The sequence below is a fragment of the Plodia interpunctella genome, chromosome 7 (genome assembly GCF_027563975.2).
Source record: "Plodia interpunctella isolate USDA-ARS_2022_Savannah chromosome 7, ilPloInte3.2, whole genome shotgun sequence".
In the NCBI taxonomy this organism is placed as follows: domain Eukaryota; kingdom Metazoa; phylum Arthropoda; class Insecta; order Lepidoptera; family Pyralidae; genus Plodia; species Plodia interpunctella.
Window position 1 is genome coordinate 3,640,145 of NC_071300.1, and position 27,337 is coordinate 3,667,481.

Genomic DNA, 27,337 nt, shown 5'->3' on the forward strand with positions numbered 1-27,337 from the left:
TTGGTTGAAATGATACAAAACGTAAAATAAATAAGTTTTATTGTTCAAGAACAAATTAATTCTGTGAGTATATAAAACCAGTACATCTTGTGATAATCTTGTAATACATTATTTCATTATGTAAGTAAACACAGCAAAATTATAACCACGGTTACGTGGTGCGACTAATCTGATTGCATTATTGCAACGTAAAAAGTACCAAATTATTTCACGGCTCCAAATTTTTACAAACATTTTATTACCGTGTAGATATGTCATGGATACATCAAAGTTATGGTACGCACATAACAATTGATACGATACGAAGAACATAAAAAATTATGGGATCGCAAATTATATATTTGTTAAATTAGTAAAATTAACATTATTTTTCGTTTAAATTTAATGCGACTCCATAGTAATACATTTTTGAAATATTTATTAGTCTTAAGCACCGCCATTGCGAATATCTCGAGTTATTAATATAAGAATATATATTACTATACGAAAGTAATAATATACCTACCTCAAAGGCACGAAGCAATCAAATCAATTTGGCAAATTACTTGCTCCAAGCAGCCACATAAAAGCGTATTTATAAAAATAAATTGGTGTATTAAGGCTTCTGTTTCAAAACTGGTCGCTTTATCCCCATGAGATCACAAATTTCGTTCCTGATTGGTCTCAATTCCGTCACGTCTCGCTCCCAGTCCGTATCGGCTAGTTTCGACATCACCTGTAGACAAAATGTTTTTTTGTAATTTGCGCGGCCTTTGATACAATCACTTTATTTTGCGAAATTACTAAGAATATACATATATTCAAGTTAAGTTCGGCTTTGCGATTTGAAGGAATGACAAGGATATAGTATAATAGTTTCGCTTTCTCATCAAACGTAAACAGCTGAGCAGTAGCTACTCTTATTTGTATATAAGGGCCGCCTAAGTGACCATTTTGTAATCACAGTGCTTTTTCTTCTACAAATAATTAAAAGTTATTTTTTGTCAAATATCGGGACAGATGAAACATAGTAGCCGACACAACAGGTGAAAGTAAATAAGAGTAAAAAATTGGTTGCACTCCGGCAAAAGTCAAGACTTAAATATCAAGGTTGTGCATTTTTGATGTCTTACGAATTTTAGATCAGTGTGCGTAGCGACTCGCAGTGAGACGCAGATAACCAATCACAGAGCGCCCATCGTGACGCACAACGACAACCACTCCGCAATATAATAGGTTCGGTGGTTCCTTAGAATCGATTCGAAAGTGAGAAACGAAATGCAAACCCGCACTTCGCCGTCAGATCAGTCAGTGTCGTGACGTGAGTAACATTAACCTGCGGCAGAGAGTCGTGCGGCAGAGCGCAGTCGTCGCCGTAGAGCGCGAGCGCCTCGTAGAGTCGCGCGGCTGCGCAGCGCCGCACGTAGCGCTCGCCGTAGCAGAGGTACACCACCAGCTGCCCGGCGGCGCGCGCGCACGTCGACACCACCTCACCACCACATCATTTATTATACATCAATTATTTTACAAACACAAAAAAGTATCAAAAGTAGGAACAGTAAAAACTAGCTAGGCTAGTTGACAATCTTTCGTTTTCTTTCATTCGATTTGTCCTTATATTAATAGAAACACCAGTGGAAAAAATCACTGTGACAATGATACTTTCAAAGATATGACAAAAATTCATCTTTGGACTTGTCCAAACGTTCCATGCTGAATGACACGAACGAGTGACGTCACAACTTGCTAAAATGTTCGCAAAGATATGTTTGTTCGATGGCTACATTAATTTATCAAGTTTATGGTGATTATTTATTGATAAAAATTGTCACAAATTTTTAGTTATTTTTTATTGTTGACTTTGTTTTTATAATCTTTGATACTTTTTTAAAATGGACTTCCAACCAACTTTAACTCCAGCTGCATTGTTACAGTCTCTGAATTATCATAGCGATCCTAAAATCTATTTTACATAGATTACACATTTTTTACAATTCTCTGGCCTTGACAACCACCCCTTTATATCCCATGTCAAATGTGTAAAGGATTAGTATTTTTAATGTAGTCATAGAAGCAAAATTCATCAACATATTCAATAACAAATAGTTTCTAAGATTACAATCTGTCAGCAGCAACCTGGTACATATTGATAAAAATAAGTAACTTCACAGCCGAGCCTCGTTTCAAGGGAATTTTAGAATAAAATAATATCGTATAAAGCTGGAATAATACATATACTATTCCAGATTAAATTCTCCATTTTCATTTAAATGCATCCAGCAGATTTTGCACGGTTAAGTAACAAATGTCATTAAACATATAGCAAAATTATTATCCATACTAATATTATAAATGTGAGTCTACCTGTCTGTTCCACTTTCACGGCTAAACTGCTGGAACGATTTTAATGAAATGTTGTATGCATGTAGCTCCTCGTTCAAAATTTTAAAGGCTATTTTTTTTCAAAATCATATAATGGGGGACGAAAGTTTATATGAAAAACTTGCCTATTCCGTTTTCGCAGAGAAATACACGCGGGCGAAGCCGCGGGCAAAAGCCAGTATTTAATAAAATTACTTACCTGGATTAACTGACACAACACATTGATGGAATCAAGAAGTTTGTAAATATTCTTCGCTCCTCTGAGTTCCAACTGAAGATATTTCAACACATTCAGAGCAAATGTTGAATCTGGATCTTCAAGGATTGGTGATATTGAACCTAAAACAGAAATACATTTTATAATCGTTGGCATGCAAAAATTTCCTATGCGATTTTCGGTTAGGATTTTATGAGCAAATGTTAACACACATCGTGATGTGATAGCGTAGTCTGGACGAGGGCACTAGTTACAAATAAACATATTCGAATCCATTTACCTGAGCTAAGCAGTCTGTCAAGGAAGTTGAATATTGGTCCCGTGATCCGCTTTACGTTGATGTTATCAGCGAACACTTGCACGATAGTGTCGCAGATGGCCACTAGCAGATCTTTGTCGCTTTGTATAGAATTCAGGTAGGCGTATAGGGATTGCGTTGTGTGTTTTACCTGTGTAATAGACATTTTTTTTTGTTTTATTTTTATTCATATTTTAATGTATTTTTTCTATAATGTCTATAGCATTCGCGAAAGACCAGCGTCTATTTTGTCTATCATATAATGTTACATTAGCAGGTAAAGACAAAGACAAAGATTATTTATATGCAAAAATATATTTACATTTCTTACAATGTGGTGTTAAAAGAAAAACTTAATTCTACATGTTTCACCGTCTACGGGTATGCAAATTTAAAAGGAGAGCATGCTATCATCCCACAAAACAAAACCGATTAAATAAAAGTAACTAAATTAACTAAATTTTTATCTCTATCTCATAGAGTCTATCATTAAAAAAACACAATAATTTGTATTATATAATAATTTGGGAAAACACACCGTTTGTGAAATTTGACCGACTGGGACAGATCGACGATAGACGGATCGTTCCAGTGGGCTTTTTCAGATTGACCTGGGTCTTATTATATATAAAACACGGTACCGTTGAGTTAGTATCCCATAAAACAAAGTTTCCAACTTTGGGGCTAACTCAATCTGTATGGTTTTTTCATATACTTATTTATTAAAATTAAATGTACTTAAATATTAGTCAAAATATATATAACTTACCAAGCTCTCAGTCATCTCGCCGCCGCTAACAATGAGCCCTTTAATGACATTATATCTATAGTCGGGATACGTCAATAGCTGCACGAATCGCGGCATAGTGTGTCCGGGGAACAACCACAGAACTACGTTGAAATTCTCACTAGCAGTCTCATCCTCCTCTGTTTCCTTGCCTTGTTTCAGTTCGACTTCCTCGGATGGGAAAATGCGCTTTAGCGCGTCGTGATTAGGAATGTTATTGATTGGCGGGTCGCTGAAAATATTAGGTTAATCAATATACGTAATTCTTCTTTAGCAGCCGGATAAGAAAGAAAGTGAAGATTTGGTATGTAAGGAGTCAATGTATGGTCAAGGAAACGGAAGACAAAAGAATTTATCAGAGTACATATAGTTTTAAACTAATAAATATCACTTCAATTTTTTTTTGTCAGATTGTATTTTTTTATGATGGGGCATTCTATAAGCCATAAAAAATTACAAATTGACAAAAAAAAATAGAAGTGATATCTTATTTATTAGTTTAAAACTATATAAACCTACATCCATCGTAGTTGATTCCATCGTTCATGAGAAATATGGGTCGAAACTGGTTTCGAACAAAGTCACTTATTCCTCCTTCTCAACTAATTCCGAACCAGCAGATTCGATGGCAACCAAAGGAAAGAAGTGTTTACAATCTGCATAAAACACACTCAACTCTAAATTCAGACAAAAAAACATACTAACCTTCACAATAATGATGAAACATTTACGATTGAACTTACGATGTTACATCAGATTCTAACAGTACAAACTTTTTTTATTTACTTTCCTGCGATTTTAGGCCTGTCGCCTTATCGCATTTTGTATTTAATTGTAGATTTACGTTCATTGCACGTGTGGCCTTGTAAAACGAAATGGAACTAATTGATTGATACTGGAGTATAGTGGCAACATAAATGTTTGCTCATTACCTAAGTAAATAGAATTATTTTTCAGGTAAATTTAATAATAATCAAGATATACATGATTAAATTTCCCGGTAAGACAGAGTATCATTATTATTGTCGGCATTATATCACAATCATAACACGCTTTTGTATACTTCGACTTTGTAAAACAAAATAACAATAAGCCATTCTGGCATGACAGGGACCAACATTATTTAAATGAGTTTCTTTCGGCATTTCTTCAGTAGTGGACGTTCCAAAATGGCAGCGTTTTATATCCTTTTGATAACATCCTACTAATATTATTCATAAATGCGAAGTTGGAGGATGTATGTTTGTCTCTCTTTCACGCAAAATCAACTGGACGGATTGTTATGTACTTTGGTACACGGGTAGAATAACAAATAGAATGTTTTTTTTTATCCCGAAATTCCCGCGCTAGCGAAGCCCCAGGGCGCTAGTACCATATAATTAAACTTTGACATGAAAAAGTATCTCTAAAGGATTAATTTGGGAAATCTAGACTTTGAACTTCCTAATCACAACAAACAACTCTTACTTGTATATAAAAGAAGTGAAGATCCTCCCCGCGTGCGCCCTCGTGCGGTCGATCTTCTCCACCGCTTGCTGCGCCACGCCGCGCATCGCGGCGCTCACCACCGCCGCGGTATTCAGCTGCGGCGCTTCTACTGCGCACTGACGACTTAGGGAGAGGAGACCTGGAATTTCCATACTAATATTGTAAAAAAATATCAAGTTTCTTTTCTCTTCGTTAATCGTTTTAACAGCCTACTCATATCTTAGACTAATCTTCCATTAACGCAACGAGAATCTTGATGACCTTATATTTTGCAAAAACATAAGATTTATTTAAACATTAACTATGTACAATTAAGGTCCAAACATAGAGTGTGTGTATAAGACTCACTGGCATTAGATTTTATCGAAATTGCCAAGAAAGAAAATACCTAAAAAAACATGAGTAATATAAATTGTTAAAAGGAATAGATAATCCTACATGTTTTACCGGCTATTGGTATGCAAAAGTTGTGTGACATTACTTTTGCAACTACATACGGCCATCTAGTGTCACTATGCTCAGTGTGGGCTGTTGAATATTATGAATTGCATGAATGAATAATATTATGTATCGTGTGCCCGTAACTTAATCGAATCTAATACACGGCAAAACTAAACGCAAAATCGTGAAAGAAAATTACACAATACGCAATGACATAGTACGAAATGTGTATGATGTAACATTGAAAGTTCATTCACATGTTGCATCATATAGCAATGCTGATTCTGAGCGAGATATATGCCAGACATTTGGTCACGGGTCACCTTTTATCATTTTCCTGGAGATTGCAGAAAAGAGAAAGAGAGAGATAGAGAGAGGATCATGAAAATTGGGCTTAAGTATATAGACAAGATTTGTAATCACATGATTTTGTTGCAATATCATGTGACGAAAAACATGTATGTGTTGTAAATTGCTGAGGAGTTCCTTCATTGGGAGCTGATCTGTGTATACCATTAGGTTAAGCTTATCATTGTCTTGGAAAACGAAGCGACGTGGGAAATTTCAACTCTATAGAAAAATTTTACATGCAAAATTTGGTTACAAACAGACAGACAAGGAAATTAAATGAAAGTGAAAATAATGGATGTATACGAACCAGTCATGCTGGCCTCGCGCACCCAGGCGCCGATGTCGCCCCTCATGTCGATGGTGTACTCCGACAGACACGCCAGCAACGCTTCTACAATCTCCCCCACGTAATTCTCCACTCCGTTTGCAATACCTGTCAACACAATACAATGTGAAATGTTCTATTGTTAAAATTGCGTTTTGTATCCTATTTTGTTGCGATATACTGTAGTAATAATTGAGGTGGTACGAGATTGGAAATATTTTTCGCTATCCTAATACTATAAATGCGAAAGTGTGTTTATCTGTTACCTTTTCACGTTTTATCTACTTAACTAATATTCTTGAAATTTTGCATACCATGTAGGAAAAGGACATGGGATAGCGGAAAAATAAATTTTCCCATAGGAAATTCACGCGGGCGTGGCCGCGGGCAAAAACAAGTTCGCTATAAAACTTACCCAGTGTTTGACAAACTTCAGTGAGTCCAATAACCGCGTCCCTCCTCGCTTCAGCCCATTTATGAGTGGCGTCCGTCACTTTGCTGCATTCTATCAGCGACTGAATGACCAGTTGTAGATTTTCAGATAGCACGAATTTGGGTAACGATCCTGAAATATCAATGTTCTGAGTTTATCCCGCCAACCTGGGTTAAGCTATTTTTAACCCTCGACGCAAAAATAGGGGTGTTATAAGTCTGACCGCTAAGTTTGTGTCTGTCCGTGTACGTGGCACCGTAGCTCATCAACGGGTGAACAGATTTGGATGCGGTTTTTTTTATTTGATAATTTTTTATGCGGTGGTTCTCAGATATGAATAAATAATATTAATAAATTATAGATCCATGTCAAATAGGTATATTTAATAATAACTGACAGCCCGCCCCGAATTCGCTCGGGTAAAAACATAATAAATTATATATCTAAACCTTACTCAGATCACATTATATGTTGGTGAAAATCGCATGAAAATCAGTGCAGTTGTTTTTGAGACGGACAGACAGACGCGGCGCAAGGATCTAGACATTGTCAGCCTAAATGAATCAGAATAAAATAAATATAACCTTAGATATGTCAATCCGATTTTTGTTTCATTTATTTGCTTTGACTGAAATTGCTTATTTAATAATTAAAATATTTCTTCTTATCACTACACTAGCGACTAATCCCGGCTTAGCTCATAATGAAAAAAACACTTCGTACTTCAACTGAACGTTTCGTCTGACCTTTTGCCAATTTTCATCAAAATCGGTTTTTGAGTTTATTCATTACAAAAAAACATATCTTATATACTTGGATTAATAATATGGATTTCCATTGGACATTTCACATGGACTTCGTTTACATTACGTTTGGGGCTGTGACGCCGCAAATCCAGTGGGGTTAGCGTAAAAAATACTTTTAAAAGATTCGCATTTGATTTTACAGCCGGCCGCTTACTTGCCGCCGACCCCTCCTTGAGAATACATTTCCATTCACTTGATCGTAAAACATATATTGCTTACCAACAGCCCTAGCATACCCCATCCTCAACAGCAGCCCATTAACCCCAGTGTTGCCCAGCTGCTCGCAATACTTCTCCAGCAACCGCATCCGTTTCTGCTTAGCGGTGAGGTCGCCATACTTCATGTTGTCGTCGCGCAGGTACTGTTGGAACACTAGCGGCAGCGCGCGGATTGCCTTCTCGCGGATCGGTTGCACCTCGTGGGATAGACATTCTTCGATTAGATTCAGCCAGTCGTCTGAAAAGTAAAGTTTTAGAACAAAACTCTGATTATACTGGTTTGAACGAATATTTGGATTTTCAACAAATGTTCAATTAACATTAAGTATTGTAAAAATTGTTTTTGTGTTAGGACTCTGTAAGGATAAACGGATTGTATATTGTACTAGCGGCCCGTCTTGGCTTCGCTCAGGTGAAAGCGTAATATAGAAAGGAGCATTGTTACTCCTGATCGTCTCGTCTGTCTCTGTGCCAAATTTCATCAAAATCGGTCCACTAGTGAGTTTATTAATTACAAAAATATTTCTAAATGGGTTAAATTTGATACACAACACATAAGAAAGTAGACAAACATACAATTGAGCCAATTGGTAAACTAATGAAATTAGGATTCGAACCTACGACCTTTCACACAGGGTGTTCGTCGGATCTAATCGCTACATCTTTACCTTCTTCGTTACGTGTCGATAATAAATCAAAAAACGCTACACATTTTCAGATACTAAACGTTTTCTTATAATACACACTTACCAATAGTATCATGAGAGTGGTAAGGTGCGGCGCCCAAAGCGAGCGACGCTATACACTGACAACAAGCTTGTCTCATCAGCTCTCCTCCCAATCCTCTAAACTGCTGGCGAGAGCGGAGGTGAGGCACCAAGTCGCGGACGGCGATCAAAATGTCTTCCGATATCAGTGTGTCACCGGCTTTACCTGAACCAGTGGATAATAAACGTAGATTTCAAATTTTATTTCACTTCTGTCTCAGCTCGCGTATTTTATTCGGGGCTGTGAAGCCCCGAACCCCGCGGTCAATGCAAAAAATAAACTATACAATTTTGGAGATTCGGTTGTGATATTTAATCTGAAAAATTGATTACAATGATTCTCAGAAATGCCCAACCAATTTGCGGGACTGGATTTTATTCAACTTTCTAAAGTTATACACATACACATATACGTACAGTAAATTAATTACATACCATCAGGTAGCTTCGTCTCAGCCAAGGCATGTATCGCCTCCCCGATGGCCAGTATAGCGCCGTGACGCACATTCAGGTCTATGGACTCTGTCTTATTCACCAATTTCTGCAGGATATCAGCCGCTACATACTCTGGAATCTGTGAAGTAATCTTATATATTAACCGCGCCCAGTAGTTTCGCTTTCATATTGAGGATAGCAAAAATGTATGTATGGTAAGAAATACAGGTTTTCATTCAAATGTTTGTTTTCGCGTCAAGGAATATAATGAGTAGGAACTCATTATATTCCTTTATATTTCATTTTTGTAGGAACAAAACTTTCACGTTTCTAATATTAAGTAGGAAGAATTTGATTTTCGTATATTTTTGTTATGGACGTGTTTTTGTGAACGTATTTTTTATGTACAACTTACTTCAGTCATGTTTCCTAGAAATCAACTTTTACATAAAGATTCAAAAGAATCTAGTTAAAAAATAAAATAAATTAAAATACGAGCTAACTTATCTAAGGCTAAAATAAAAATGACGAATTTTTCACGGTGTCAAAATGAAAGGACGTCACGTAACATTACAATAGTGGCCAGCTTCGAAAGAGGATCTATGAGTGCATTATTTCCGTCGATATTTTCCGTATTTTTGCTGGGGTAATTTATTATTTTATTTTATGAAATATTAGGGATAATATTTTACATAAAAATTAACCAAACACCTTTAATTTAAGCTTATTTTAGCATAAATTCATTAAATATGATTTTTCTTGTTTATTTAATGTCAAAAGTGAGATTAGATAAGTGTTTTTGCAGCGGCTCCATTCCCAGGGAATCAGTTATTTTTTTCGGAATGAAATATCTTATCTTCCGAATAAAATATTGTTCGATCGAAGATCCTGTTTCTGTGTTACCTCTTCAAGCTTTATCTGCAGCTTGAAGAGGTAACACAGAAACAAGATTAGAAAGTTAAAGGATCAAGATTCAATACGACAAGTAAATATTACCTACTTACTGCTCTTCTTGACCCAGTTATGAGGGGTCGGCATAGTGTTTACTCTTTCCATATAGTTTTGTCTTTCATTATTGTCCTATTATTCTCATGTGTAATCAAGAGTTACCATACCTTAGGAGTGATCTTGTGTAGGGCTTTGGCGGCCAACTCACGGATGGCGCAGTCCCAGTGTTCCACCTTCAGGTCCACCAGGTGATCCACCAGGGGGCGGGTGTACTCGGGGTAACTGGCGACCTACAACAATATATAAGTATGTTTGATTTTTTGAAATCATTTATTCACTTCAAAAAAACATAATACACAAAATATGTCGTTTTATAAAAATCTCGCAGATTTTAACGGGACTCCGGGATAGGTTTTGACACTGACATGCGTTGACGTAAACGACGGAGCGCAACTGAGCAATGAGGCATGGCTCTAAAAGTTTAATATTATCGTGATATAAGATCGTACCACCATTTTGTGGCGTGTGGTATCTAGGATAAGACTTCATGTCCATACGACCAAATTTTGAAACAAAAATTATTCGCCAGCGAATCGTCCGCTAGGCGCGCTGTTGATGTGAAAGGCTCATTTCAAACAAAATGTTTATTTGTAAGTTTGCAACTAATGAGGCAAGTAAAAGCATACATTTTATATGTAGTTCTAGAGGTCATTATAACTATAACACACCTGTGGAGCTATGACCAAGTAGGAGTTGTTCCTGGGACCGACTGACTGGAAATCAGCGGTGGTCAACACATCGATTCCGTGGGGAAACATGCCATGTCTACCAACATTTTCTTGATAAGCTGCGGATGCGGCTCGCCTGCAGTTTATCTGTGGAAATATGGAAGACACATTTTATTATAAATGTGCATTATGATTATATGGTATATGGACTACATAGAAATTAAAAAAAACTCTTTATAAAGAAAATAAATTAACAATAAGTAACAATAATTACATCCTAAAGGAATTATACGCGAGTATTCCAATTTTACAAGCTTTACTTAAAAATTAAATTATTTTTACGATTTCCTAATTTTCTTTAATAAATAGGAAAACAAACATACCTCCCTATCGAAGCACGTGGTGGCAATCAGAGCGTTGGCCAATGCGTCGGCGTGCGGCGCCAGCGCAGCCGCGTCGTACGCGCGCGCGAACGCCCACGCGGCGTGGCAGGCCGCGTCACGCGCCGCGCGGCCGCCGCCGCCGCCGCACGCCGCGCGCGGCTCGTCGCGCTCTAGGGCGCGGATCACACTGTTTATGCCCGACCCCACTTGGGCTGGAGAGAGGAGGCCGCGACGAGCTATGTAACGACGTTAAGCTATTTAAAATACGTGTAAAGGTACCGTATGGTCGATGTTTAATATAAACTGCTACTCAAAAACCATTTAGGATAAAAACACATACAAAAAATGCTATAAAATACACATACTTAATTTACCATCACCCGTGAAAGATCACAATATGGGTATGTAACTCAAAAAACTATTCAAAATAAAAACGTAGGTACACAAAATCCGCCCATAAAGTATCTTTACCCGTGGAACGTCACTTATGGTCTTGTTCCAGTTACCTAATATAATATCCATACAAAACCATAAAATGAACATTGAAGACTCAAAAAATGTTATATGTTGATATGCGTTTGCAGATTACATCATACAGTATATTAGCCTATATTACCTAGCATATTTTAGCAGACATTGAGGGCAGTAATTTTTTGCACTGAAAGCCTATTTGGACATTATCGAAAGCCTACAATATAAAAAATGTCCCGAGGCATTATTTGGACTATCAACAACAGCTCGGTCACGACGTTTTTGTAAGGGACAGTTGCGCTACTGCCTGTGGGACTTCTTTCGTGACACTCCGCAAATACTCGAGCAATTATAGATAAATTATTCAACATTAAATACAAACCCAGCTCAGCTAACGCCATACAACCACCATGCCAAGCGGTCTCCCTCTCATTATCAACAAACAGCCCAAGTACAGTTTCACAGACGTCCGCCGCAGCCAGCGCCGGCAACCTAGCTCCGATGCGACCCACGCCCTTGGCAGCCGACCATCGTACCACGGTGTCGTCGTCGCGGAGGGAGCATAGCAGAAGTTCTACTACATCTTCTACCTGTTGGAAAAAAAAATTAGAACAGCTTGAAAGGGTTTGGAGGATCTTTGCCCAGTCATTGGATGGAATAGGTTAAAAAAAGAAAAACTGGCAATTGTTGTGAATAAAAAAAAATATTTTGTGATATAAATGCTCGTAAAATTATAACGTAACTAGCGACCACCGGCGACGTCTCATCATACATTTGTTGAAACCCTTGATGTTGCAGGTATCTATAGACTAGTAGCTTCCTATCAGATAAAAAAAATGTAGGGCTTGTTTCACCACTTTTCACTAGATGGCGGTAGCCTCTAAGGGACTTTCTGACATCGGTTGGTTATCTGGCAGATATATCATCATGGCCAGTGAATGGGGCCCGTCAGGCCGCCAATGTATCGCCACAAATAAACACATTTCCATATACAATACCTCCTGCGGTATATCCTCGTCGGTGTGTACACTGGCGAGCGCGGGCTCAGTATCACCCGCGGCCTGCGCGCCGCCCAGCGTGACGGCCAGCGAGCGGGAGCCGCGAGTGTAGCGCCACGACGCCACCCGCGGACGCAGGAATGTTAGACCTATAGGGATTTATTATTATTTTCTTGTTCGCGACGACAGCGCAATGATGAGCCATTTCACCCAGTTCCCTGAATGTTAGACCTAAGAATGCCAATATGAAGTGCTAGCTGTTACAATGAGTAGCCTATGTTGCTCAGGTTCCAAAAATCACTCAATCAAATGCTCTGTTTTGACGTGAATTAAGGACTAACGATCTCACATTCAAATTAAATGTGTGAACTCGAAATTAATGCCATATTAAACAATCAAAATTTGATAATAAGTAAATATGACCAAAGTCAAAAATCTTATTTATTGGTATTCAAAAATACTATATTAATATTACTATACAATCAAGAATTGAATTTAATCACTCATATGATATTTCATGGTTTTCATTAAAATGTTAAGTTTTAATTAATTAATTATATTAATGATTTAACTGTTGACACACAAAGAACCTTAGAAAACAAGGATAACTGACATGAGATAAAGATAAAACAAAATTTAATTCTATTAAAAATCTCACCAATTCTTTGCACAATCTTCACTCCATACTTTCTAACGAGCATAGCTTTGTGTGACTTATAGTTCTGCTTGGTCACCCACTCCAGCAACTTGGGTGCATATGGCAGCAAATCATCTCTTTTCCCATGTTTCAGGACTGCAGCAACGGCAGCAAGCACACCATAGTGTATGGTGTCTTCTTCTTGAATATTGGAATGTAGTTCACAGGCCCAATCAAAAAATGCACCCATGTATAATTCTTTAACATCAGATCTAAAAAGGTAAACAGTAAAAGGTAAACATTTCAAAATAGAATTATCTTAGAAGCAGAATTTTCACACATGTCTGCATATATGCACATGTAGTCACAATTTATTTTCACGGCTAAATAAATCAACTTGATTACAATACTTACAAGCATAAACTCACCTAATAAGGAACTTTGAAGTTAAAAAAGCACTTGCCTCAGCGCAAGCATCTTTACTGAGAGAATAAGTTTTGCAGATATTAAAGATTTTCTCCATCACAGTCATCTTTTTTGAATTGCCAGCATCTACAACAGAGTTAATTAATTTATATAGCAATTCAAAATTCAAATTCTTACAAGCATGTATTTAACCAAATCTTAAAGGTTTAATGAAGTTTGCTTATGATACTTAATTACACAAGTAAATCAATAATTTGTTGATTACCTGGTTGACCTGGTGCAAAACCATCAAGGCGGCTCATGTGGAACGGAATGATAACAACAATCGACAGCCAGAGCAGGAGCACAAACCTGCTCCTCCATGTCTCCTTGTCCTTAGGATCTTGGGCTTCCAGAAATGACAGTACAGTCAGTAGATCTGAGACCTTAAAAAGTTCAATACTAAAGATTTATTCAATATTCTTGCGTTTATTACAAAGTGTTACATAGTTACTTTTTTAAAGTAAAATATATACTAAAATAATAAAAGCATTATTACTAGTTATTTGTATAAACATATGCCATAGTAGTAAATTAACTATAACATAACTTACCTCATGAGGAAGATGCCTGATAACTATTTTGTATCCTCTTACTCTGAAAATCTGGTACATATAATTAAATGTAGCATGTTTCAACTCAATAGGTGACTCTTTATCTTTTATAAGACTCAAAAACTTAGCTAAAATCTTATCTAAATGAGGATCCAGTAAGTGAGGTTGCTCATAATATTGCTTGATGATAGCATACAACTTATCGTATTCTACTTCAAATGCTGGTGTGTTATAGATGTTTTTCACATTATCTATCATATTCATGACATCCTCTACTTCAGAAAAATGTTCCAGCGCACATCCTAAGCCAATGTTGTCGCATTCGTCGTCTCGATTCTGGTCTGCATCGAGCCCAACCATATTTCTGATGGGTTAGGTGCTTTTTTCCTTCAAGAAAACTTTACACTATAGGCCTAAATATATCATAAAATTAAGCGCAATTACGTATTTGTAGTTCTTCTGTTTTATCAAGTTTTAGAAAAATATGAGTGAGTGATTCAAACTAAACAATGCAGATCTTTCTTTGATTTGTTTTGTTTGACTGACATTGACATTTATCTTTTGACATTTTCTAGCCCCGTCCCGACCTGCCACATCCATCCAAGGCAGAATGACAACAGTTATCTACGTCATAACGTCACTGTCACTGTCTCATCTTCTAAATACAATTAAACATGGATGCTTAGCGATTGCGTCTTTCTTTTCTAATTTCTTTCTTCAAACTGTGCGAAAGTGTCTCTAAAAAAAATTCTGTTTTGAACAATGACTACTTACATATTATATCTGTTGAGTAGAGTTTTTTAACAGAGAGAAAAACTATTGAAATGAAAAATTTTTTTCTCCCCTGTTATCATTGTAAACACCGGCTTTGTGATTTGGCGAAGACTTTTATAATTTATTGATTTTCTCTTCAACATGAGTAATCGTAAGTATAATTTTTGCTGTACGATGAACAAATTAATAATTGCCATTTGTTTTTAAGTCGACAATATTCCAGAGGGTCGAGGGCCGGCCAAAAGGAAGGTGAAACCAGTTGAGCCACAGGCTTTGCTAGATTTTGATCTGGGTGAAGGCGAGAGCTCAGACGACTCAGACTTTCGAATTGAAGATCACCCGGAGGAGAGTGATGACTACTCTATCAACAGTGATGACGACAAAAGTAAGAATTTGTTAACAACTTTCCAGGTAGCTTAATAAATTTAAGCCTTTTGGTTAAAACTATCTATAACTTTAAATTAAAAATAATTAATCTAAAAATCCAAGTAGCTTGTTGACTGTTATGCATAATGCAGTTCTAGGGTAAAGAATACTATTCTAGCAATAGTACATATTATAACTAATTAACATATTTTTAGAAGGAAATGCTAACAGTGAGTCATCAGAAGATGAGTCTGATTCAGATCTTGAACGCTTTAAAACAAATAGTAATAAAATTGGAGAAGAGATGTCGGTTGCTGAGTTGCTGGAAAATAGCAAGAAGGAGTTCAAGGTAAGTTTTTTTTTGTTGAATTAGAAATCATAGCTTTTTAAATTATAAAAACAAGCTCAACCTACCAAAATGGCTTTCAGCAATGTAGTTAATTTTATTTTTATTTACAGTTTCCTGGAGACTTAGCTAATGTGCTAATTTGTGCTGGGTGTCTTGGCTCGCGATCGGATGATTTTAATGAGATTGTTGGTTGTGATGGCTGTGGGGTCACCGTGCATGAAGGTAAGGATATATTTAAAGAAAATAATTTGTAAAAATGTGAAACTGATGTATTGTACATCAGTTTCACATTTTTACAAATTATTTACAAGTATAATGAGCAGAAATGCTCAAAAATCTCTTCTTGACATGCTTCATTATTGATTAGAAAAATTGATAGAATATTGATATCTCTGGTAGGGAGGCAATTTGATTGTTTTAATAATATATATCATTCTTACATATTATAAAGAGCAGTCCCTCTGTTACCTGTCTGTCTGTATGAACACAATAAACTAAAAAAAACTACTGTACAGTTTTATATATATAGCTATAGGTAGTATGATCCCTGAGGAAGGTTAAAATGTATTATTAAGGTTTTAATTGAACGAAGCTAATGTGTGTTGCTAGTTATAATAGACTGCATTTATAATTCTGATTATTAAATTTTACTTTTGGTCGTAGGTTGCTATGGTGTTTCTGATGTGGCTAGTGAGTCAAGTACAGTCAGTTCTGCATCCACAGAGCCATGGTTCTGTGAGGCTTGCAAAGCTGGAGTTACTGACCCTAGCTGTGAACTTTGTCCAAATAAAGGTAATCCTTTAACTATCAAAATTAACAATGAAGTTCAATAACAGGACATTTCGATTCCTCTTTTCTTATCCTTACTTACATTTTTCATAACATGATTATTTATTTTTAGGTGGCATTTTCAAAGAAACAGAAGTTGGAGCATGGGTGCATTTAGTTTGTGCACTGTATGTGCCGGGAGTCGCATTTTCAGAGGTATTCAATGTTATTATTAACCTGTTTACGACATTCTTAGCGGTATAAAAAAGATACATTTTTTCATTTAAAAATGTCAAAATTCAACACAAACTGGTTCAAACAGTAACATTTATCTGTTACAGTTTTATATGTGTTAGGAGCAAAACAGGACTCAAATAAGAATTCTTTCTGAATGTGTTACACTTAAGAATGTGTCACAATTAAGAATGTGTTACACTATTATGGCGTTTTTGAATCGCTTGTCGTGAATCTCTAGGTGGAACATCTGTCCGGCGTGACGCTGTTCGAGATGGCGTACTCGCGGTGGGGCGCGCGCGCGTGCGCGCTGTGCTGCGACGCGACGCTGGCGCGCACCGGCGTCTGCGTCGGCTGCGACGCCGGCTTGTGCAAGACCTTCTTCCATGTCACCTGGTACGTCTGTCAGCCAGCTGACACTGTTCAAATGATAGATAAATCGTTTGTTTGCAGAGAAAGCAAAAAAACACTATACAAATAAATGATTAAAAAAATACAGAAAGTACACATTACAGCGGTAAGTGTCTGTGTTAAGCGACCTGTCGATTCCATAGATGTCGTACGAGGCGACAAAGGGGCATATAGCCTGGGTAGTAGTGGTAGGCACCTATAGCATTTCCAGGAAGGGTTTATGTCAAACAGGTTGTAATGTTTGAAACGGTTTATTTTTTATGCTGACTCCGTGCTTCGCAACGTTTCATCCACTAATGTACTCTCAACAAACTTAGAGAGAATTTAAGTATCTGTTGACTACTTACGATTTTCAAATATTTTAATTTCAGTGGACAGCGAGAAGGTTTGCTGGCCGAAGCGCATTCAGAAGAAGCGGAACAAGCGGATCCATTCTACGCGCATTGTCGGCTACACTCTGACAAGGCTCTCGTGAAGAAACGCAAGAGGAACTGGCTGGCTTTGCAATTCAGGACTGAGAAACGGTAGCAATCACTTTATAAATCACTGGTTTTTGTACAAATATTTGAATAGCATTCGCCTCAGTACTACTCATTAAATAATCTTTACATATTATAAAATAAGTCTTCTTGTTATGTTCGTTCTGTCTGTATGAACGAACAAATTTCAGACTGAAAGGGAGTCAATTTTAGAACTTCTATTTTATTTATTTAAAAAAAAAAACTTCTATCTACTATTGAAGCCAACCAGGCTTTGATTTTGGATTGAGTGGTCTATATGAAAGTGTATGAGGATTATTGAAAGCAATAGAGACAAAAAGGGGAATGACAACTTTATGAAATATCTAATTGAAGGAAAAATCGAAGCAAGAAGAGGAAAAGGAATGCCAAAAAGGTCATTCCTAGATGAAATAAAAGAGAAGGCAGAGCTCGTGTCGTATAGGGAGGTGAAATCGATGGCTGAGGACAGATTAAGATGGAAAGTGCTCCACCGACTAGAACAAAGTTCTTAAATTATATATGATGCCCCAATGGGCTTATGTTCAGCACTTGTTTGTATTACGTTCCCGTGACTGAGATTACGATATTGTTTTGCAGGCGACAAGAACTACAAAGTAGCGTGACCACTGATGAAAAACTCCGATTCCAGAGGAAGCTGGTGAAGTGCAGGCGGAAGTATTTGCAGCAGAAGGAGAACAGGAATCCGCCATGGGGTAATTGTACTTTTAGTGACGATGACGACAAAATATGTTTGAAATCTTCTTCATCTGTCGCTTAAGAACTTCTTATTTTTTTGTAATGTCCCATTTAAATTTCTTTACCTGATTTTGAACAACTTCTTTCAAAAACTGCGGAAACTGAAATCCTAGCCTAGTTTTAATTGAAAAAAAAAATGCATCACGTAGTGGTACCTAGAGTTGATCCCAATGAAGAAAAATCTTCAATTTTATGAGCGTAAGAATGATTTTTAAGCAATATACATTGAACAACAGCTAACTTCTTAAAATATTGAAATAAAAAAGAAAAAGGTTATTTCATTTAGCAGCACCTTTGTACTTACTTTCCTATTTACAGTCTATCTCTTTCTTGTATATCTGTGTACATAAACTGTTAAATATACAAAATGTGTTTTCAGTGCCCACTCAAAAGATGGCGCGTATGCTGTACAGCAGTGCGTCGGCCATGAGGCAGTTCCAGCACAAAGCCGAATGTATGGGCGTCGATATACATGCGCTGGAGTTCCAGGATGCACAGGTATCGAGTTAAATTTGACAAAACATTTTGTTTGCGCATGTTTAGGGTACTCAAATAAATAACTCTTATTGTTTTCTTTTTCGCAAAAATATTTGATTTTTTGTATTTTATACTTGGGTCACTTGTGAAACTTGGCTGTTGGGTCCAGGACAATATGAAAATGTGTCACATGGCATGTCTGAAAGATATCGAAGATTTACATATTTATAAATTTATTTTATCATCGAACTAGTTAAAATGAATTCTTGTTTTAAAAAAATTTTCCCACTTCTCACTCACGTAAAGTTTGAAACTGTTTCAATGTAAAATAGAATTGTAAGCACTACTCAAGAGCTGAAAATTGAATCTTATTGCTTAAAAAAGAATCTCATTTAAAAAGTAAAAGCTCTAGAGCAAAAAAAAATAAAGTGTTGATTGTTCGCATTGTAGATGGCAGCACTGCGCGATGTGTCCCGTCGCTGGCACGTGCCGCCCGCGTTTTCTGTGGAATTCGTGGGATATTACTTGGACAGGTACGTGAATGAACTAATATCATATTAGTACAGTTGAATGAGATTCATTCAGTTGTTCGACACACATTTATAATAGTCAGAGTTGTCTTAAATATTAAAGACTTGATAATATGTAATATGTATATTTTTTATAAAAGTTACATTTCTTTATTTACCTCCCAACGACCTCCCTCCCCGCATACCTCAGTCCCCCCATGTAGTTCCTGTGTGGAGGCCCTCGAAATTCTACTGTTGGAATCGGTTGTGATATTAGGTCGTTTTATATAGTTCTAATAATTTTATATTCAACTGTCATTACCATCTCATCTCATAGTTATATAAAATCTAGAATGTTTTAAAAGATTTTTCACAGTGCATAATTCTGTTTAACTTATATAGAAACTGTCCTATTTTCTGTCAAATTCCAGTGTCATAAGCCGTTAGATTTTTTCCAGGAATACTCGTGTGACGTCATTACGCAGTTCCCTGCAACGACTCACCATTGAGAACGAAAAGTTGTTGGCGGAGGACGACACACTGAGGAATGATTATGATGAGGTATGCAAATCTAGTGCTATCAGGTATATACCTGACTAGCGGCCCGTCCCGGCTTCGCTCGGGTAAAAACATAATGAATCGTACACCTAAACCTTTTTCTATCACACTATCTATTGGTGAAAACCGCATTAAATATCTGAAGATATTATAAGGTCTATAAACTGAAGATTATTTTGATAGAACTAGCAACTTATCACTAATTAATCTCAATATCACCAAATCACCCGCTATGCAGCTTAACGTGGTCTTCGAGGGTCACTTTGGCTCTGTCTACGCCGCAAGGAATATAGACGTGATACTGCATCTGTATTTTTAGGCGTCAAAGGAGAACACAGAAGCTCTCGCCGAATTGACATCGACCAGAGAGGCGCTACAAAAGATCTACAACGCCATTATAACAGTGTGCCCTAAGAAAACTCCGCCCGCCATCTTGGAAGACAAGCCTCTGTTGCCGCCGGTGATCCCCAGGTCCACGCCCAAGGTCACACCGCAGCAGTTGCAGAAACGGTATATTTATATTTTAAGTTTTCATGAGGAATGCCGTTAAAATTAAAGTGGAAAATCCTGGTTGGAACTGTTTTAAAACTTGACGAGAAACTTAACATATTAGTTGATATTTTTACTTATCGATATGACCGATTAAAAATATGACAATTGCACGTAAAAGTGTAATTTCTAAATAAATGCATTTACTTGGACATTTGAAATAGAACAAAGTTTTTGATTCAAACAGATGGAGGGCCAGAGGGAGTATGCCAGTATGCAGGTTTTCTCGTGATGTTTTTATTTGTCATACTGCACGTACATCCTCACAAACTTTTGCATTTATAATATTAGTAAGATTAGTCAGAATACGATGCACGAGTAGGATTCAAATCCGGGACATTACGGTACTTAATACTCGCAATATTTTGCAAACAATAAAAACGTCAAAGACAAAGATTATTTATTTGCAAAAATATGAGTTACATTTTTTTTACAATGTGACTTCAGTTGTTAAAGCTTTAGAGTTTAAAAAATATTTATTCAACTTAATATATGTCAAGTGATATTGTTTAATTTATTTCTTGTTCGATTGAAAGAAATCGCATACATCGTACTACATAATTTTGAGGTTAAAAAAAAAAACAATTTAGTCCTTGAGAAACGGTGGTATAATATGTAGTGGTCGGCCGCAGGTCTATGTCTGTGCCTACCGCTGCGGCCCTAAAGATGGGCGTTGGTTTTCCTCTTAGCGACAACCCGGACGCTCGCCATGGAAAAGTCTTGTCTACTTCTTTGGAAGGTAAGACTACGATAAACATTTGTAAAGTTAAAGTATGCTGCAAGCGAATGTATGTTTTGTCACTATTGCACTTTACAATATTTGACATTGACAGAACGACACAAAACATACTCGAGCTTAAAGTATGCTTTAACCTTTTTATGAGTAACAGGCGTATATAACATGTTAACAGCACTATGAGACCAGATTCTTATGTAGATAAATATTCACTGTTGAATCATTAATTATTTCGAATCTTTCTTAGCAGATTATAAGGAAATTCAGAACTGGGAAGATGAGAGAGAGAGATTTTACTCCATTGTACGATTTTGAGGTAATTAAAATAAATAGAAATCTATTCCTTCGTCTTCGTTGGCCTGCTGTCGATGCAGCATAACATTAATAAGTACTAGAAACGTATGTTGGTTTAAATGTGTTGTAATATTATGTTACTATCGACAGGAATCTGTAATTGGCTTTAAGTAATTCATTGTTTTTGTATTAAGATTGTATGTACTGTTTTTGTATTAAGATTGTATGTACTGTTTTTGTATTAAGATTGTATGTACTGTTTTTGTATTAAGATTGCATGTACTTGGTACTCTTTTGAAATAAATAAAACTTAATTTCGTCGTGGATCATATGCGCGCCAATGGTCAGACAACTTGGGATGCGGACGACCGTGCGTAGTGGAGACGAAAAGTAAGAAAGCGTACCTCGTCCGACGCTCAACGGCCGAAGAAGTCCGGAAAGCGCTCAGATGAGAGAGAGAGAGGAATAAAAGTTATTAGAAAAGTAGTAAAACCGGTGTTAATGTATTATAGCGGGGGGGTTGGCGGCGCGCGAGTGCGCAGTGTGCGCGCGCAGCAGCGAGCAGCACCTGATGGCGGCGTGCGACACGTGCGCGCAGCACTACCACCTGCACTGTCTGCGGCCGCCGCTGCAGCGCCCGCCCAAGAAGAGCAAGCTGTACGGCTGGTGAGTCCGCAGATACACAGGGCACGCTTCACTTTTCACTGCGTGCCAAAAATTTAATCTTTCTTATACTACTTTCAATTAGAGGCGTTAGACTTAGTTTTAAGTAAAATCGAGCGAGAAATAAATTAATACAAATAAGTTGAAAAGCATGTGTGACATATAGATAGGTATAACAAAACAATTTCAATTTTTAAGTCATTAATTTAGTTACCTGTGTATCTAATTTCGTAATAATCTGTCCAGTAGATTTTGCGTGAAAGAGTAACAAACGTTGTGTACGTTTGATACGTCTTCACAAACTTTTGCATTTATAATATTAGTAGGACTTATTACTAACTTTTTGCACAATACAGTTTAATTAAATCGTTTATGTTTGAATTGACTTGAGTGTCCGGTTTCAGGCAATGTTCTGAATGCGACAAGACTTCCGATTCCGAACCGGAAGTTTTGGAGAAAAAGGTACCTCGACGATCTCGCATCAGATACAGCAAAGATGGCGCTATCATCACCGAACTCGCTAGCCCGGGGTCAACGCCTAACTCCCCTCCACCAAAACCAAAAGCCGATAAATCTCACAAAGTTGAAAAGTCCCTAAAAATCACACCAACAGAAAACCTGTCACCAATCAAAGTGACGATAAAACCGTTCGAATTCAGCAGCGAAAATGAAAACGAGATGAAGAAGAAGGATAAGAAAATGAAGAAGTCCAAGCAGCCTAAAGAGCACACATCAGGGTCCGCCGGTGAAAGTGACAGCCCTAGTAAGAAACTCAAGAGAAGCTTTACATCTCCTTCCTTGACTAATACTCCACTGATGTCTATCACCCCTATAGTAGCTGACAGCCCTAATGATTCCCACAACGAAAACTCCAACGCCTCTATTAATAACACCTCAATGAAGCGCGATGAAGGCTTTGTTCCACAAAATCTATCATTCTCATCTCTTTTAAACGAGTCTAAAGAACGAGACAGCAAGACGATTGAGAGTTCCATTGAAAGTACGTTGGCGAATCTCTCTTCAGATATTGCTACGTACAAAGCGAATAGAAAGAGGAGGAAAGAGAAGCATAGATCGAGGTATTCGCCTGATTTCATGCGCTCTCCGTCGAAGTCTCACAAGCATAAGAGGAAGAAGAAAACACAGGATATGGAAAATCCAGATACTCCGCATCCAAGGATAACTATAAAGGTAACTAAACATATTTTTGAGTAATTAGCGACTATATAGGCGTGTCGTTCTTGGCGTAGATTACTCATATATAATAGGACCACTCCACATCTTCTCGTAGACGTGGCAAAAGACAATTAAAGAGTAAAAAGCCTAGACAGCTCATAGACAACATAGGGAGTGGTTTGCCATTGCCTTTATCATATGTACTTTATTATTCGATTCGACATTTTTTTTTCAGATAAAACCGATCCCGAAACCGGACGGCTCCTTGGACACGCAAATGTTTTACGTGCCGACCGACAGTAATGATGGGCCTCCGCCGTCCGTCATGAAGAATTTATCTAAGGTGAGTAGATAGTACGAATTTTACTGTTCCTAGCAGTTTTTTTTTTTTATTCGGAGTTCGTAAGTTAGTCCAAGTAATCAGCAATGTTTTAATGTAATATGAACTGATGTTTTTATTGGATATTTTATCAATTTATGGTTAATAAGAGTTATAAAGTTTTACTTATTTATAAAATGCCCAGAATCATAAAATATCTTTTTTTTTGCAGCCCGGAGTAGAAGCCACGCCCCCCGACCCTCCGCAAGTTGAAGCCCCGCCCGCCGCCGAGTCTGAAGGGACTACTCCTGTAAGAAATATATATATACTATATTTTTTTCAAATAATACCTTCAAATGGGGAATATTACAGCGATGTTATCACGCCAGATAGCAGTATTATTAGTATTTGGTGTAAACAGCATATTTTGGCATTCACAAGCTTTTCGTAATATTACAAAAGTCTTCCGTATCAATGCGGATTTGCTTATCGAATGTGCTAGTCATCTGACTTGAGTTTTATGTAATATTTCCTATTGTAAATTGTAGTTATTTATTTGTATGGCTATTATGACGGGTGTTCCAACATATATTATTTAAATCAAGTAAAAATATATTGTCGCGCTCGTTTCCCGCGGGGCCAGGTAGAAACTAATGCAAAACAATTTTATGCCCTTTTATAACAAGGTTATCTTGTGATAGTAAAGATTCTATCAATCATATACTTATAATCATGGGTGAAATTATCTAACTGTATCAATTAAATGTTAGCTAGGGGTTTGCAAAAGTGATAAATGTTGGTGAAATTTTCAGTTTGTTTATCATTTCATTAATCACACCAGTGCTTTTTTCATGTCGTTTTCATAATGCTTATTCTTTTGTGTAAGCTTCCCATAACTCAGGAGGAAAATCCCGAAACTGCTACGACGAAACCGAAGGTTAGCGTTTAAATTGGCATTTTAACTCTTTAAAAACATTTACAGAAACTATATAACCGAAACGAATTAATTAGGATTTTAGTGAAGATTTGTCAAAATTCAGAACAACATAACGGCTTATCGTTTATTTTTGTTACTTGTACCATTTCTACTCAATCTCAGTCTACAATTATTTTACTAAACACTGTCAATTATGTAACCTCAAATAGTGTTAAGTTTTGACGCGTCGATGTCTACACAGCGTTCGCGCAATGCGCGCGCGCGGCGAGGCCCCGACCAATCAGCGTCGGGCGGCGCCGCACTCGCACCAATGACGCACTGCGACGTCTGCGCACAGCCCGGCGACGGCACCAACCTAGTGCGGTTAGCATTGTGTGCTTTATTAGTGTATAATCTTGAATATAGTTCAGCCAGTTAGCGAACCATAAAAAATACTTACTCTACTTGCTCACTTGGTCTCATTACACCAAAGTAGATATTGGCCTGCGAAACGAGATAGCGTCATACTCTTCCGAGGGCTAGTGAGTGTGGGTTTGCATCCATTCACTTCCCATCTCACTATTGACTCGATTCGCAGCTAACCAATCATAGTGAGCCATTGTGACACGACGACAACCACGTCGTAATGTGATTTGTTAGTCCGTCTCACTTTGAATCAACTTCACAATGAGATGTGAATCCACATCATAGGATGAAGTGCTATAAGTTTTTCGCCAGTGAACAGCTCTTGATTCAAAGTGTCGCTCAGCGGTATCTGAGGCTCCCGACTGGACATTTTATTTAATCTAATAGTATCTAATACATCTTACCAACCTTGTGTGGTCGCCATTTCGTGCTTTGTTACATCCACATATGGTTCATTTCATCTTGATCGTAGCGTATTTATAGTCAATTTTGTACATCTGTTACTAATCTTGCTTGGTTAAAATACTTTATTCTCATATTACTGTGTACGTTTACAATCTGTCTATAAAGAGCAGGAAATTTAACAAATTACATTTTTTGCCATTGCAATACCAAATGGAATAGTCAAGATTGGTTGATAAGCTTTTAGTGTTGCCAGCCTAGTGCACACAGCGCCCTCATTTATATTCTATTTTATATAAACAGACTGTACTCTGCTATTCCTAATATTATAAATCATAAATATTTAACTTATCATCATCAGCCATGTAAAGGGACACAGGGACTGATGACAGACACTGATGGGGCACAGGTCTTCCTTATTGATGGATAAGAAATATGGAGCATGACCCACCGCGCGGACCATTGCAGATTGGCGGGTTTTAACGACTGCAAATACAACCGGAAGCACGGAGGACCTCGAGATAATATATTTTTGGTCACCCATCCAATGACTGACCATTGTGAGAGCGACTTAACCGCTATTATCGCAGGCTGAATGCGCTAATCACAGCGCTATTGAGCGTTTGACTTATAAAATGTGTATATTTTTTTAGATGTGACGAATGCCACAAACGCTACCACTTCACCTGCCTGGAGCCACCTCTGAATAAAAATCCGAAAAAGCGCGGTTACTCTTGGCATTGCGCGGATTGTGACCCAACGGTAATATTGTTTTTTTCCAGCAGCGTGTAGCCCTAGATTAAGACTACTCTATATTTTCACGAGGCTATTAAGGGACACATTACCTTGGCAAAGTTGACGTCAGGCCGGGTGTAAAATCACAGCCGCATCTTCAAAATTTCAATCCAATTTGATTTGACTCCGTCTCTGGGTTTCGCGGCGCGACAGCCCCGAATGCACCTGGGAACACGCGAATCGCCGAATGGACCTGGGAACACGCGAATATGAGAAAGAGACATTACTTTTTCAATTTTTTACGCAAAATCTTCTAAATTGTAGAAGCACAGTTAATTTTTCTATTCCATCCTTGCTATTTTATCAGCGAAGTCTTGTTACCCGCAACTGTAATGTTATTACTTTTTAAATATATCTATGTAATAAAAACTGTAATACCTCCCTGAATAAATAAATAAAGCTATTGGCCGGATTTGAGGGATTTGGTATACGGGTAGAATATTATAAAGCATATACAGTACATTTCATCCCGATATTCCTACAGAAGCGAAGCCCTTGTATGTAGTGTAGCCAAGGCATGCTGTTTTGGCATAAAATAAAGTATTTACGTTACATACTAATCTTTTATTTTTCAGGACGTGGAGGAAAACAATTAGAGAAGTTTTTAAGTTTAGTTTAAAGACTATAATAATACGAAATAGATTCAATTTAGAAGTAAATATTTACGTCGTAACTTTTTGGAATTTTCATTACTGTGGTTCGCTTGAAAGTTTACAATTCAATGAATACTTACTCTGAGTAAGACTATATTGTATCTACGTATTGGTGTATATTAGATGTTAAGTGATGTTTAGTATTTTACAATAAACGATAGTATACTACGATTTGTTGTATTTTTACTATATGCAAGATTTGTTTCAGACACTTGTTGCATTTTCCTCTTTATGCAACGCATTCCCTTGTTATAAAACTTTTTAGTGTTGTATAGCTTTTGAATAATGAAAAAGAATACTAAGACACTTCAAAAATAAACTCTGTCATACAAACATTTTTAATTTCTTTTAATATCTTAATATTCGTTATCAGCACGAAGAGCTCTAGAATTTAAAGGAATTTAAGCAGATATATTTTTGTTGTCACTATCGCTGTGTATTTTGTAAAGATTTTGTGGTTTTCTTTCGAATAAACTCGGAGTTCGAGACTAAACAAAAAGGACTCGAAGATGTCATCTGGAGATCAGTCAAATGGATCAAGTCTACGTTCTCTCGCGGGGATCACTCCACTAAAAGGGCGAGATGGGTATGCGAT

The 27,337-nt window shown here is 37.2% G+C and overlaps 2 protein-coding genes across 7 annotated transcripts; one reads left to right on the forward strand and one right to left on the reverse strand.

Annotated features, from left to right (window-relative positions):
• Positions 1-23: 23 nt before the first annotated feature.
• Positions 24-14,645, reverse strand: Tbcd (Tubulin-binding cofactor D). 2 transcript variants are annotated; one of them, XM_053748174.2, is made up of 21 exons: positions 14,112-14,645; positions 13,784-13,943; positions 13,521-13,644; positions 13,114-13,364; positions 12,456-12,604; positions 11,840-12,047; positions 11,142-11,222; positions 10,987-11,039; positions 10,604-10,750; positions 10,043-10,165; positions 8,928-9,066; positions 8,476-8,658; positions 7,727-7,963; positions 6,684-6,833; positions 6,251-6,376; positions 5,131-5,290; positions 3,646-3,895; positions 2,859-3,027; positions 2,561-2,700; positions 1,316-1,468; positions 24-715 (listed from the first exon to the last, which is right to left on the reverse strand). In XM_053748174.2, the coding sequence occupies exons 1-21, from the start codon at positions 14,469-14,471 to the stop codon at positions 596-598; spliced, it is 3,483 nt and encodes a 1,160-aa protein (XP_053604149.1). In that variant the 5' UTR covers positions 14,472-14,645; the 3' UTR covers positions 24-595. The 2 variants fall into 2 exon arrangements, with proteins under 2 accessions (XP_053604149.1, XP_053604148.1); XM_053748173.2 differs by having other exon boundaries at positions 10,987-11,222.
• Positions 14,646-14,775: 130 nt separating this feature from the next.
• Positions 14,776-26,913, forward strand: LOC128671573 (uncharacterized protein). 5 transcript variants are annotated; one of them, XM_053748176.1, is made up of 22 exons: positions 14,776-15,036; positions 15,094-15,270; positions 15,467-15,600; positions 15,711-15,822; positions 16,264-16,392; positions 16,502-16,584; positions 16,844-16,998; positions 17,385-17,537; positions 18,111-18,226; positions 18,649-18,767; positions 19,197-19,279; positions 19,714-19,816; positions 20,133-20,323; positions 20,995-21,101; positions 21,905-22,058; positions 22,460-23,246; positions 23,467-23,574; positions 23,783-23,860; positions 24,437-24,487; positions 24,729-24,850; positions 25,948-26,056; positions 26,665-26,913. In XM_053748176.1, exons 1-22 carry the CDS (start codon positions 15,027-15,029, stop codon positions 26,683-26,685), a joined length of 3,102 nt encoding a protein of 1,033 aa, XP_053604151.1. In that variant the 5' UTR covers positions 14,776-15,026; the 3' UTR covers positions 26,686-26,913. The 5 variants fall into 5 exon arrangements, with proteins under 5 accessions (XP_053604151.1, XP_053604154.1, XP_053604152.1 ...); XM_053748179.1 differs by having other exon boundaries at positions 21,052-21,101; XM_053748177.1 differs by having other exon boundaries at positions 15,109-15,270.
• The last annotated feature ends 424 nt before the right edge of the window (positions 26,914-27,337 follow it).

Excerpts from the sequence above, each read along its gene's own strand:
- LOC128671573 (XM_053748176.1), top strand. Across the intron at positions 18,768-19,196 it reads TGGAGTTCCAGGATGCACAG|ATGGCAGCACTGCGCGATGT; the intron begins GTATCGAGTTAA and ends TTCGCATTGTAG. Across the intron at positions 21,102-21,904 it reads CTTGTCTACTTCTTTGGAAG|CGGGGGGGTTGGCGGCGCGC; the intron begins GTAAGACTACGA and ends AATGTATTATAG.
- Tbcd (XM_053748173.2), bottom strand. The coding sequence starts at position 14,471 with ATGGTTGGGCTCGATGCAGACCAGAATCGAGACGACGAATGCGACAAC. Across the intron at positions 13,944-14,111 it reads TCAGGCATCTTCCTCATGAG|GTCTCAGATCTACTGACTGT; the intron begins GTAAGTTATGTT and ends GAACTTTTTAAG. Across the intron at positions 1,469-2,560 it reads TGTTGTGTCAGTTAATCCAG|GTGGTGTCGACGTGCGCGCG; the intron begins GTAAGTAATTTT and ends TGTGGTGGTGAG.